This window comes from Aquarana catesbeiana, linkage group LG03 (genome assembly GCF_042186555.1).
Source record: "Aquarana catesbeiana isolate 2022-GZ linkage group LG03, ASM4218655v1, whole genome shotgun sequence".
Classification (NCBI taxonomy): domain Eukaryota; kingdom Metazoa; phylum Chordata; class Amphibia; order Anura; family Ranidae; genus Aquarana; species Aquarana catesbeiana.
The window spans coordinates 56,265,112-56,277,659 of NC_133326.1; the positions used below are offsets into that span (position 1 = coordinate 56,265,112).

Genomic DNA, 12,548 nt, shown 5'->3' on the forward strand with positions numbered 1-12,548 from the left:
CTATATGAAGGCAGGGTCTGAAAGTTCCTCATCCCGGCAAAGCAGGGATGGAAATCTAAAAGATCAGTTAGTAAAAGCAGCACACTACACACACATTACACATATTTAAAGTATAACTAAAGGGAAAAACGTTTTTTTTAGTTTTGGATAGAGTAGAGAGGGAATAGAATGCTGGTCAGGTTTTTATTGCTTTCTGTGCACCGTTCTCCTGTTTACCATTATCATTGCACGGAAGAGAAAAATCCCAAATTTTGGGTTGTCCTAAGAAAAGTAATAAAGGGGAAATTTTCCAAAAGGGACACTAGTTCTGGTGACCTGGGTGTCCCCAAGGAATTCCCTAAATTTGCAGGGATTTCCTCTCAATTCCTGTTTGGTTATGGGACAGAAAGTGAAGGAAATTCTCTGCAATGAGACACAGATAGTGAAAGAAAATCTCACAGGGGTTAAAAACCCTCCCTTGATCTATCCAAAAGGGGAAAAAAAAAAAAAGTTTTGTCTATAGTTCTACTTTAACCAGTTGATCACCCTAGATGTTAACCCTTTCCCAGCCAGTGTCATTAGTACAGTGACTGTGTATATCATTAGAACTGATCATTGTATTTGTGTCACTGGTGATGTCAGTGGCAGTTAATACGCCCCCCCCCCTCCACCCAGTGGCAGTTAGTGTCAGATTTGCGCAATATCGCAGTCCTATTATGCACTGTTGAGATCGCTGCCAGTAGTATAAAAAAAAATGTCAAAATTATACATATATATATATATATATATATATATATATATATATATATATATATATATATATATATACACACACACGGTATCTCACAAAAGTGAGTACTAGGGTTGTCCCGATACCGATACTAGTATCGGTATCGGCACCGATACCGAGCATTTGCCCAAGTACTTGTACTCGGGCAAATGCTCCCGATGCTTCCCCCGATACCTGGAGGACAGCTGTGATCGGCGCATGAGGGAGTTACAAGATTCTCCCCCAGCGGCTTTCACCAGCTTTAGTGACATGCAGCGGTGATCGATCACAGCTGACTGTCACTGCATCCTCCTCCGTGCCCCCTCTGTTCCTCTGTGCCTCTCCGCTGTCCCCTGCATTCCTCTATCCTTATCTGTCCCCCTCCGTACTCCCCCTCTGTTCCTCTCTCCTTATCTCTCCCCCTCCGTTCCTCTATCCTTATCTGTCCCCTGCATTCCTCTCTCATCTGTTCCCTCCGTTCTCCCCCTCAGTTCCTCCGTCCTCCCCCTCCTTCCTTTGTGTATGGATAGAGTCAGCTGACTCTGTCCATTCACATAACTGAAACATTGTAATCTTCTGTGATTACGATGTGTCAGTTTATGAATGGAGAGAAGCCACTGTCTTCTCTCCATTCATTCTCAGTGCAGCTGACGCTGCAGAGAAAGGGACTGGGGAATCTCTATCCTCTGTCTCTTTCTCTGTTTCAAGGGGGAGATATCAGAGGTCTGTTAAGACCCCCGATATCTCACCAAAGCCCCCAACAGGGCTGATTTAAAAAAAAAAAAAAAAAAAAAAACAATAAATAATAAAAAAATATTATTGTAAAAAATAAAAATTGTAAAAGAAAACAAAAAAAAAAACACACACACATACAATGTTCACCCCCCCCCCAAAAAAATAGCAAAAAAAAAAAACTGTCACGTGACATTAAAAAAAAAGTATCGGTAATCGGCATCGGCGAGTACTTGAAAAAAAGTATCGGTACTTGTACTCGGTCCTAAAAAAGTGGTATCGGGACAACCCTAGTGAGTACACACCTCACATTTTTGTGAATATTTTATTATATCTTTTCATGTGACAAAACTGAACTGAAGAAATGACACTTTGCTACAATGTAAAGTAGTGAGTGTACAGCTTGTATAACGGTGTAAATTTGCTGTCCCCTCAAAATAACTCAACACACAGCCATTAATGTCTAAACCGCTGGCAACAAAAGTTAGTACACCCCCTAATTGAAAATGTTCAAATTTGGCCCAATTAGCCATTTTCCCTCCCCAGTGTTATGTGACTCGTTAGTGTTACAAGGTCTCAGGTGTAAATGGGGAGCAGGTGTGTGAATTTGGTGTTATCGCTCTCACTCTCTCATACTGGTCACTGGATGTTCAACATGGCACCTCATGGCAAAGAACTCTCTGAAGATCTGAAAAAAAGAATTGTTGCGCTACATCAGTGTTTCTCAACTCCAGTCCTCAAGGCGCCCCAACAGGTCATGTTTTCAGGCTACCCATTATTTTGCACAGGTGATTTGATCAGTTTCACTGCCTTAGTAATTACCACAGCAGTTTCATCTGAGGGAAATCCTGAAAACATGACCTGCTGGGGCGCCTTGAGGACTGGATTTGAGAAACACTGCTCTACATAAAGATGGCCTAGGCTATAAGAAGATTGCCAAGAGGCTGAAACTGAGATGCAGCACGGTGGCCAAGACCTTACAGCGGTTTACCAGGACAGGTTCCACTCAGAACAGGCCTTGCCATGGTTGACCAAAGAAGTTGAGTGCACGTGCTCAGCGTCATATCCAGAGGTTGTCTTTGAGATATAGACATATGAGTGCTGCCAGCACTCATATGTCAGACAAGCAGACTAAGGACACGGATTACTGGAATCATGTCCTGTGGTCTGATGAGACCAAGATAAACTTATTTGGTTCAGATGGTATCAAGCGTGTGTGGCGGCAACCAGGTGAGGAGTACAAAGACAAGTGTTTCTTGCCTACAGTCAAACAGGGTGGTGGGAGTGTCATGGTCTGAGGCTGCATGAGTGCTGTCGGCAATGGAGAGCTACAATTCATTGCGGTAACCATGAATGCCAACATGTACTGTGACATACTGAAGCAGAGCATGATCCCCTCCCTTCGGAGACTGGGCCGCAGGGCAACATTCCAACATGATTACAACCCCAAACACACCTCAAAGATGACCACTGCCTTGCTAAAAAAGCTGAGGCTAAAGGTGATGGACTGGCAAAGCATGTCTCCAGACCCAAACCCTATTGAGCATCTGTGGGGCATCCTCAAATGGAAGGTGGAGGAGCGCAAGGTCTCTAACATCCACCAGCTCAGAGTGGAAGAGGACTCCAGTGGCAACCTGTGAAGCTCTGGTGAACTCCATGCCAAAGAAGGTTAAGGCAGTGCTGGAAAATAATGGTGGCCACACAAAATATTGACACTTTGGGCCCAATTTGGACATTTTCACTTAGGGGTGTACTCACTTTTGTTGCCAGCGGTTTAGACATTAATCGCTGTGTGTTGATTTATTTTGAGGGGACAGCAAATTTTCACTGTTATACAAGCTGTACACTCAATACTTTACTTTGTAGCAAAGTGTCATTTCTTCAGTGTTGTCACATGAAAAGATATAATAAAATATTTACAAAAATGTGAGGGGTGTACTCACTTTTGTGAGATACTGTGTGTGTGTGTATATATACACACACACACAGTATCTCACAAAAGTGAGTACACCCCTCACGTTTTTGCTTGCTTATTATTTTCAGCTTTCGGCGCTGTCACACTTTGAATGACAATTGCGCGGTCATGCTACACTGTACTCATATGAAATTTGAGTCATTTTTTTCACACAAAAGGAGCTTTCTTTTGGTGGTATTTAATCACCACTTGGGTTTTTATTTTTTGCGAAATAAAAAAAGACAGAAATTAAAAAAAAAAACAGGTAATTTTTCTCCTTCATTGATATTCGCTGATGAGGCTGCATTGATGGGCACAGATAAGGCGACACTGATAAGACGGCACTGATGGGTGGCACTGATGGGCGCTGGTGACACTCCACGATCGGGACCAAAGTCCCTCTCGCAGCTGACAGCTGATCACGTGGTAAGGGGGTCGGAATCGACCCCTTACTCCGATCTGTGATCAGCCAAGTCTCATAGACTCACTGATCACAGGGCGTGCAGGCCACTCAAGCACGGGAGGACGTCCATGTGAATACTTTCCAGATACACCGGGGGTGAAGTTAGATTTGATGGTTTTTCCAACTGTACTTTTCTACTGTAGTGTTACGCCCTGTGTGGCGACCATTTTTGTTACTTGTTTTTTGTGTTATGCATAAACAAAAAAAAGAAAAGGAAGAGCTGCCTGTAAAACTTTACACCCAAAACTCCACCTGGAAAAACTTAGAGAAATGAAGACCAAGTGGCAGTCTTACAATCCTGGGAAAACGAAACCTGTTTCCAAAATGTCCAAGAAGCCCTCAGAGTCCTAGTGGGATGAGTTTTGACAGGAAAAATGGGAACCCTGAATGATGGTCTGACAGATCATCCTAGAAATAGTGGCACACCCTTCCTAGGCCCATCCAAAATAGCAGAGAACCTGTAGTCTCTTTTTTGAATTCTGGAAGAGTCCAAGGTACAGCTAGGAGTAACTATATCAGGTCAGTCTACCACCTGGGCCAATCTGGAGCTATGAAAGGCACTGGAATGCCCTCCTTGATTTTGCAAATCAGATGAGGAAGAATCATCAGGGTGGAAAGTCATAAATAAGGTTGTACTGATCCCACAGATCTACCAGTGCAATCCCTCTTCCAGCAGATCCCAGGACCTGGAGAGAAATCTGTTCATTTTATCAGTGGATGCTAGGAGACCCACATATGTTGACCTAGCCCCACCTTTCGCACAGGTCCCCGAACACCTCTTGGTTCACAGGCACTCTTCTGGATCCAGACACTATCAGCCGATAAATCGGCGTGCCAGTTTTCCACAAACAGAAATGTACAAGCTCTGAAAGTATTCAACAGAAAGAACTGAGACAATGGCACATTGGCACAGAGAGAATGGAGGCTAAAAAGCAAGGGGGCAGGGTCTTGAGTTTCTAACCCTGAGAAACACTGCCTCTAGTGTGAAAGGAGCCTAAAACTGGCCGTAGATGGATCAAAATGTGTCTCCTTCAGCAGGGACCACCCAAATTTCAATCCATCTGTTGCCATTCCCGTTCGACAGAGGTTGATTTAACAATCTAATTCTGTTGAAATGCCGGTGAGCATTTATGGCTACCCTTAGTGTGGAAAATAAGGAAAGTGTATTTACTTCTGCAGCACCCCTCTGGTACCCTAAAGGCAGGATAACGCCTCCAGAGGCAGGGAGTGAACTATTTTTTACCCCAGGCATGAGTTCATGGATATAATGGGGAATCTTGGGTGCCAGTCACTTTTTGTCTTTCTTGGAATTTAAATATCAAACTGAGGAGTAGGTAGAGGGAGTGAGTGTTAGGGGTCCCAGATACTACAGCAGATCACTTACAGACTCTTCAGATCCAGAACAAAGTCCAGCTCCACAGTGTCAGAACCTTTAACCACTTGCCGACCAGGCTTATTCTGGGCACTTCTTCCTTACACATTTAAACCAGTATTTTTTGCTAGAAAGTTACTTATAACCCCCAAGCATTATACTTTTTTTTTTAATCAGAGACGTAGGGAATAAAATTGCAATTGTTGCAATTTTTTATGCCACGCGGTATTTGCTCAGCAATTTTACAAACGCATTAAAAAAAAAAAAAATACAGTTTAATGATAAAAAAAAAAAAAAAAAAAAAAAAAAGCACAATATATACCCCCATTTTTTGTAAAATGTGAAAGACGATGTTATGACTACTAAATAGATACCTGACATGTCACGGTTTACAATTGGGCATGGTCGTGGAATGGAAACAAACTACGGTATTTAAAAATCAAGCCTCCATAGGCGACGTTTTAAACACCTTTACAGATTACCAGTTTAGACATTGAGAGGAGGTCTAGCGCTAGAATTGTTGCTCTCATTCTAACTTTTGTGGCGATGCCTCATATGTGGTGTGAACACCGTTTACATATGTGTGTATGACTTACGTATGTGTTCGTTTCTGCACGCGAGCACAGAGGGATGGGGGAGCCTTCATTTTTCTTAAATTTTACACTGTCCCTTTAATTTTTTTTTTTTTTTGATCACTTTTATTCCTATTACAAGGAATGTAAACATCCCCTGTAATAGACATAAGGATGACAGGTCCTCTTTATGAAGAGATCTGAGGTTAAAAAAACCCAAATCTCTCCTTTACCTTTAAAAGCAAAAGATAAAAAAAAAAAAAAAAAGATTTACTTCTAGTCTGGACTGGAAATTATGTCATAATGTCGCTCTGGTCCTCCAAGGCCATATAGGCAATCAAAGAGGATCTACTCCTTGATCGCCTATGGGAGTGGCCAGCTGTTTCTTGGGCAAACTGGCGGAAACGATAAGCTCAAGAAACACCGGCGGGGGTAACGCTTCAGAAAGCACTCCAGCGGCTCATGAGCTGCTTTGACTGCTTTTTTGAGAAAGCCATCCACCGGCTACAAAAAAACAATACCGGGGTTATGGCTGATATCTTCAGCCATAATCCCAGTAGACCACTTGTCTACCAAACTGCAATGTGTATATATATGTATTGCGGTCGGCAAGTGCTTAGGCTGACCCGGCAACACTGCAAGCGCGTTTTCAGATTCTGGTGCCTCCTCCAAGCAAGTCTCCAGGCCCTTCTGAGACGACCAGCCTTCATCCTAGCTCTCCCCAGCAAGGGGCCTCCCCTGGATCTTCCCACCTTGGCTTGGCTTCCTCCACACTGGGCAGGACAACCTCAGGACCACTTCAGCATATGTAGGCCCCAAATAGGCTTTGAGGCCTAATCACAGAGCTCCCACTAGTAGCACCTCCACAAACCTCAGCCTGAGGCAAGATACCTACCACATGGCCTGTCCCAAATATATATCCTTCCCCAGCATGTGGCTATGAACCTCCTACTGGCTGGCTGAAGGAAATATAAATATTCATAACTCAGCCTATTTGAGAAATCTCATACTATGGCCTGCAGTACCAGTGACACCTACTGGCGACAGTGAGAAAAGCACAACCCAGCTGAGTTTAGGGAAAACCCAAATACAAAATATACAATTAGTCTGAGCTGCCTACAGCCAGAGGGGGCTACACTTTTTTTCCTTGCCAGTGGTTTTGTTTTCTGCTTTAATATAGAGATTTGCGATAGGAAGGGGACGAATAAGCAGATCTCACATTTCAGTGGTAGATCCATGGGCTCATCCGCACAGAGTCCAGTACAATGCACATACCTCTTAGATTGTAAGCTCTAAGGAGCAGGGCCCTCTGATTCCTACTGTATTGAAGTGTATTGTATTTGTACTGCCTACCCTCAAGTTGTAAAGCGCTACATTACTGTTGGCGCTATACAAATCCTGTATAATAATAATTCTTGTTTATGAGCCTGGAAGGCGCGGATGTTCTGTATGGTCACAGCCAACAGCCCTTTACATGTCAATGAGAGATGCAGAGGCTGTACAGATCTCCCCGCACACCCGACTGATTACACCTGTACAGGGACATGGCCCCGGTCCATGTGAACCCTTCCCTGTACACGGGTGTAAACGCTCTGTGTGTGAGGAGATCACAGGGGGGACATCTCCTGACTGCAGTGCCTTATGCTCCATGCACACCTGAGGGTTTTGTAAAAACACGTGTTCTTGCATATTTTTTACAAAACAAGCTAAAACTCCTCCCATTCCTGGCAAGGGGGGGGGCTAGGCGCACTAAGACGAGGGGGGGGCTAGGCGCGCTAAGACGAGGGGGGGGCTAGGCATGCTAAGACGAGGGGGGGGCTAGTCATGCTAAGACGAGGGGGGGGCTAGGCGCGCTAAGACGAGGGGGGGGCTAGGCGCGCTAAGACGAGGGGGGGGCTAGGCGCGCTAAGACAAGGGGGGCCAGGCGCGCTAAGATGAGGGGGGCCAGGCGTGCTAAGAAAAGGGGGGGTTATTCGTACTAAAACGAGGGGGGGGCTAGGCATGCTAAGACGAGGGGGGGCTAGGCATGCTAAGACGAGGGGGGGCTAGGCATGCTAAGACGAGGGGGGGCTAGGCATGCTAAGACGAGGGGGGGCTAGGCATGCTAAGACGAGGGGGGGCTAGACATGCAAAGACGAGGGGGGGCTAGACATGCAAAGACGAGGGGGGGCTAGACATGCAAAGACGAGGGGGGGCTAGACATGCAAAGACGAGGGGGGGCTAGGCATGCAAAGACGAGGGGGGGCTAGGCATGCAAAGACGAGGGGGGGCTAGGCATGCAAAGAAGAGGGAGGGTTATTTGTGCTAAGACGAGGGGGGGGCCAGGCACGCTAAGACGAAGGGAGGGGCTAGATGCGCCAAGTTGGGAGGAGCCTGAGTGCGCTAACTTGCCAGGAAGTACACCGCTACCTATAGACTGTCACAGAAATGGCCATTTTTCAGGTAATATCTGAACTACAATGAACTTGTATAGCTGCTTCCTATAACACAGCCAAGGCTCACTCTTGCTATTCAGGTTCACTTTAAACCTACAAAACCCGCCCTCCCCCCTTCATACACAATGTATGTATGAGAGCCATGTGTATTAAAGTCACTTCCATCCTCTATCATTCCTCCCCCCCGAATAACAAGCCATGCCTGTACACAGCAACGAAGACCGCAACACTCACTCTGATCGGCGGAACTCAATCATTCCGGTCCGAGGTCCGCACCAAATCCGGCCACGCCGCTTCCGGGGTCAAACAGCGTGCACCAATCACAGGCCGCCTACAACTCCCACAATGCCCCGCTGCCGCTATTTGAAGCGGAAACTTTATTAGTTTAAAACATTCACAATGGTAACACACAACTACAGTCGTTCTGTACACACAGACCCTGTGTGATCTTGGCGGGGAGGAGATGATATGAGGGGGAACTCTGTGATATGGGGGGAGAGGAGATGATGTGAGGGGGGCTGTTCAGTATCTGGGGGTATGATATAGGTATAGCTCCCAACTGTCCCTGATTTGGAGCAATGTCCCTCTGTCCCTCAATTCCTCCTCATTTGTCCCTCATTTTGGTCTGATTTATATAGCTGTATATAAAATGTACTTTTTATCTATCAAAAAGTGTTTTCCAGTGCTAAACCTTTCATCTGATTTCTAAATTGCTGCATTTGTAAATTCCAAAAGCCAATATAAAGGAATAGTAGTGGTAAAAAAAGCACTTGTGGGTTTAACAAATCTTGTTTTTTTTGTACAATTCTCCTTTAAGGGGCGTATCCTATGCCTGCATACTTTTGCTGGTAGGTGTCCCTCATTCCCATCTCAAAAAGTTGGGAGGTATGATATAGGGAGAAAGTAATATGGGGGTGTATATGGTGGACCGCGGTGTTCCCATATCCTGACCCCGCCTGGTTGATGGTGACCTGTGGTTGGCGGCCTCATTCACACAGTCAGAGGTAAAGCCAGGCACAGATTTACTGAACAGCCACCAACCTAACGGAGAACATTGAAGCCACTCCGGAATGTACGGATGTCACAGCAAAAATTACCCCCCCCCCCCCTTTGTGTTCACCACCCAACCCAATCAAGTTATTGGGACCGCGCTGCAAAACTGTATAATACACGAGGTGGTGACGCGGGATTTTCAGGTCTTGTTCACAGTTGATGGGTAATATGTCTCCTCACCGCCTGTTATCACCCTGAGACCCCCGCACCATCCTGTCACATCCACATACATTACACATGCTTCTATCACTATTACATTTTTTCTGTAAAGGTGAACTTACACTTTAATGGTGGCCATATACACTTCGACACATTATCAATTTATTTTTCAATTGATCTTCTCCTGATAGGAATAATTGATGTATAGTCGGCAAGCCATTTAAAATATATCCCACAAAGGCGGAAGTGGATTGCAATAGATAGGTTGAAGATTGATCTTACATTTTCAATTGCGTTTCTGTTTTCTCTGAGTAATTGAAATACAATCAATGCGACCCCCCAAAGAATGTTGCAGGCTGTACCTGGAGCCCACGCTTTGGGGATGGTCTGTAATGATGCTTCGGACACTGGATCCTGTGTTAGGAGCCCACTTTGGCCCTTATTGCAATGCATTGAGTTAGCCACAGAGTGCTATACAGGGCCAGGGTCCATCCCAATAGAACCCGGTCACTGCAGACCCCTTGGAGGGTATGCCCACCATAATAGGTAAAGCCTGGACTTTACAGTCCAGAGTTGTGAACCAGTAAGATCCTGTATCTCTGACTGTGGTTATATATTCCCTCTACAGTGTAAACTTTTCAAAATTGGCGCTACAATCCAGCCGCTCAGAGCTCAGTGCCAGGTGGATGGCCGGGTGTTACATTACACCATTGCTCACACACTTTAAAGGAGAAATATGGCTAAAGCTATTTTGATTATACTTCTCCTGTAGGTGACATGAGTGCAGTGCAAAGAATATGTATTTGGTTCAAGCCAATCCCTGTGGGAGGGTGCCCAGTAGGTGGCTAGAGAATGCATAAACAGCCAGAGGCAGCCCTGTTGTCCAGGAAGAGAAGTTCCCAGCCTTATAGGCTGCTACCTTTTTGGGCAGCCCAGCTGAAAATTGTACTTGTTCTCATCAAGGTCCCAGCTGTGGCAGAGCTAGAGGGCCTATCCTGTTGAAACCTCTAAAGCTAAGCAAGGTATTCAGCATCTGATCGGAAAGAACCACTGAGGACTTTTCTGACTGATATTGGAGGGAGATCTAAGTAGATGCAGTATGTAGTGAGTACAGGCCTGAATGAAGGATCTTAGTGATTGTTGCTGCTGACATCCCTAGCATAATTCCCATATCCCTCCCTCTTGTATTGAATTGTATTGTTGCTTTATTGTCTCCCTTTATATTGTAAAGCGCTGCACAAACTGTTGGCACTATATAAATCCTGTATAATAATAATATCCATAATACTGCTTGCCTGGCCTGGGATGTTACTGAAGGTGTCCCAGTGCATTCAAGTTTTTGGGCTTTTTGATGGAGGAACTGCCCTGAGAGGTAGAGAGATAGTGAAGACTGTTCTCAAATGATTGCAGTGTCCATGGAGTATGACCGGATGTCATATGACGTGATCGGGATAACACAGCCGGCGATCGGAGGTGCTGTGTGTCAGTCTGACACACCGCAACTCTGACAGAGGCTTCTTACCATGTGATACCAGCTGTGTAAACGGCTTTCCTCAGTTCACGCTGACAGGGAAAGCTGATCGGCGGCTCTCCCCGTCAGAGGAGGGGTCTGTGCTGATAAGCAGCACATTGATTATCAACACAGCCACCATCAAAAGGTGCCCATCAGCTGCCAATTGGTGCCCAACACCTGCCAGTGTGTCCCCATAATAAATGCTTGTCAGTGCCCACAACAGTGCCAATCAGTAATGCCTGTCAGTGCCCCATCAAAGTGCCAATCAGTGCCACTCAGTAATGCCTGTTAGTAGCTCCTCATCAGTGCTGCCTATCCAGTGCCACCTATCAGTGCCGATAAGTGCCGCCTATCAGAGCCGTTAGTGCTGCCTATCAGTGCCGCCTATCAGTGCCCATCAGGTTTTTTTTTTTAAATTGCCCGTCTTTTTTCGTTTACAGCGCAAAAATTAAAAACTGCAGAGGTGGTCGAATACCACCAAAATAAAGTTCTATTTGTGGTAAGAAAATGATAAAAACTTAGTTTTGCATGACCGTGCAATAGTAATTCAAAGTGCAACAGCGCTAAAAGCTAAAAATTGTCCTGGGCAAGAAGGGGGGGAAAGTGTCTGGTATGGAAGTGGTTAAAAAGGCGACCTCTGGACCAGGGATCTCCAAACTATGGCCCTCCAGCCTTGACTGTTAATTGAACCAGAAGAGTGATTGTTCCTATGTGCCTGGCTGCTATTGCACTAATCTGGGGAAGGAACCTGGGACAAAGCAAAGGCCCTTTCGGCGGGTGAGCGCTACATCCCTTTATGCTGAGACATTTTCTATTCCCACCAGCCATAGTCCAGCCCCCCTAAAGTCCAAAGGCCAGTAAACTGGCCCTTTGTTTAGAAAGTTTGGAGGCCCCTGTCTTAGAGAATGATCTAACAGAGTAGAGATTACCTTAGTCCATTGTTCCATAGTCTTCCTCTCTGTGGGTTCTGGTTGTAGAGATCAGTCCCCCATAGCCGCTCTTCTTGCCAGTCTCTGACCAGCCCTGTCAGTGTTTCCCTCTCTGATGTTATCATGTACAATGCTGTACAATGCAGGGCCGGGTTCTCACACATCCCATGGCCTCAGCAAAGGTTATACCCATGTTGCTCTCTGCGGGCAGTACCACCGCCAACCGCTACCCATTCTATATCCTTGTGAATGGGTGCCAAACTTCAACCACTAGCCAAGAGGCTGGCTGACAGTTGAGGCGTGGTATATACATAGAACATCACTGTTCAGCTGTAAAGAAAAAAACAGTCATTCATGTGGCGGCTGTATCACCCCCTGAATGCCTAGAAGCCACTGCTCTACTATCCTCTGAAAAGCAATACGCGATTGTAGAGAGTGCCACAAGTGTGAACAAGCCCTAAAAGGGTTAGTTCACCTTTCTAGTAAATTTCACTGTGCAGTCAAGTCAAGGGGCCCCAGTAGGTTGGAAATCATAGTGCAGTGTATAGAAATTGAGTTTCCCTAAAATGACATACCAACCTGTAGGCGAACTGCAAAGCCTGGCCAAAAAAAGTAGCA

General features: G+C 45.6%; 1 protein-coding gene across 6 annotated transcripts in view; it reads right to left on the reverse strand.

Annotated features, from left to right (window-relative positions):
- The window catches only part of LOC141131378 (pseudouridylate synthase 1 homolog), a 70,360-nt gene extending 61,737 nt beyond the window's left edge, over positions 1-8,623 (reverse strand). For 3 of the 6 annotated variants that reach the window (XM_073618570.1, XM_073618568.1, XM_073618564.1), the window contains exon 1: positions 8,511-8,598. Coding sequence is in view for 1 of the 6 variants with exons in the window: in XM_073618566.1 (XP_073474667.1) it covers positions 8,511-8,533 (23 nt within the window). In the remaining 5 variants the exon portion in view is untranslated. Of the gene's footprint in view, positions 1-8,510 lie in introns of all 6 variants that reach the window. The other 3 variants (XM_073618569.1, XM_073618566.1, XM_073618565.1) reach the window with 3 other exon arrangements.
- Between the last annotated feature and the right edge of the window lie 3,925 nt (positions 8,624-12,548).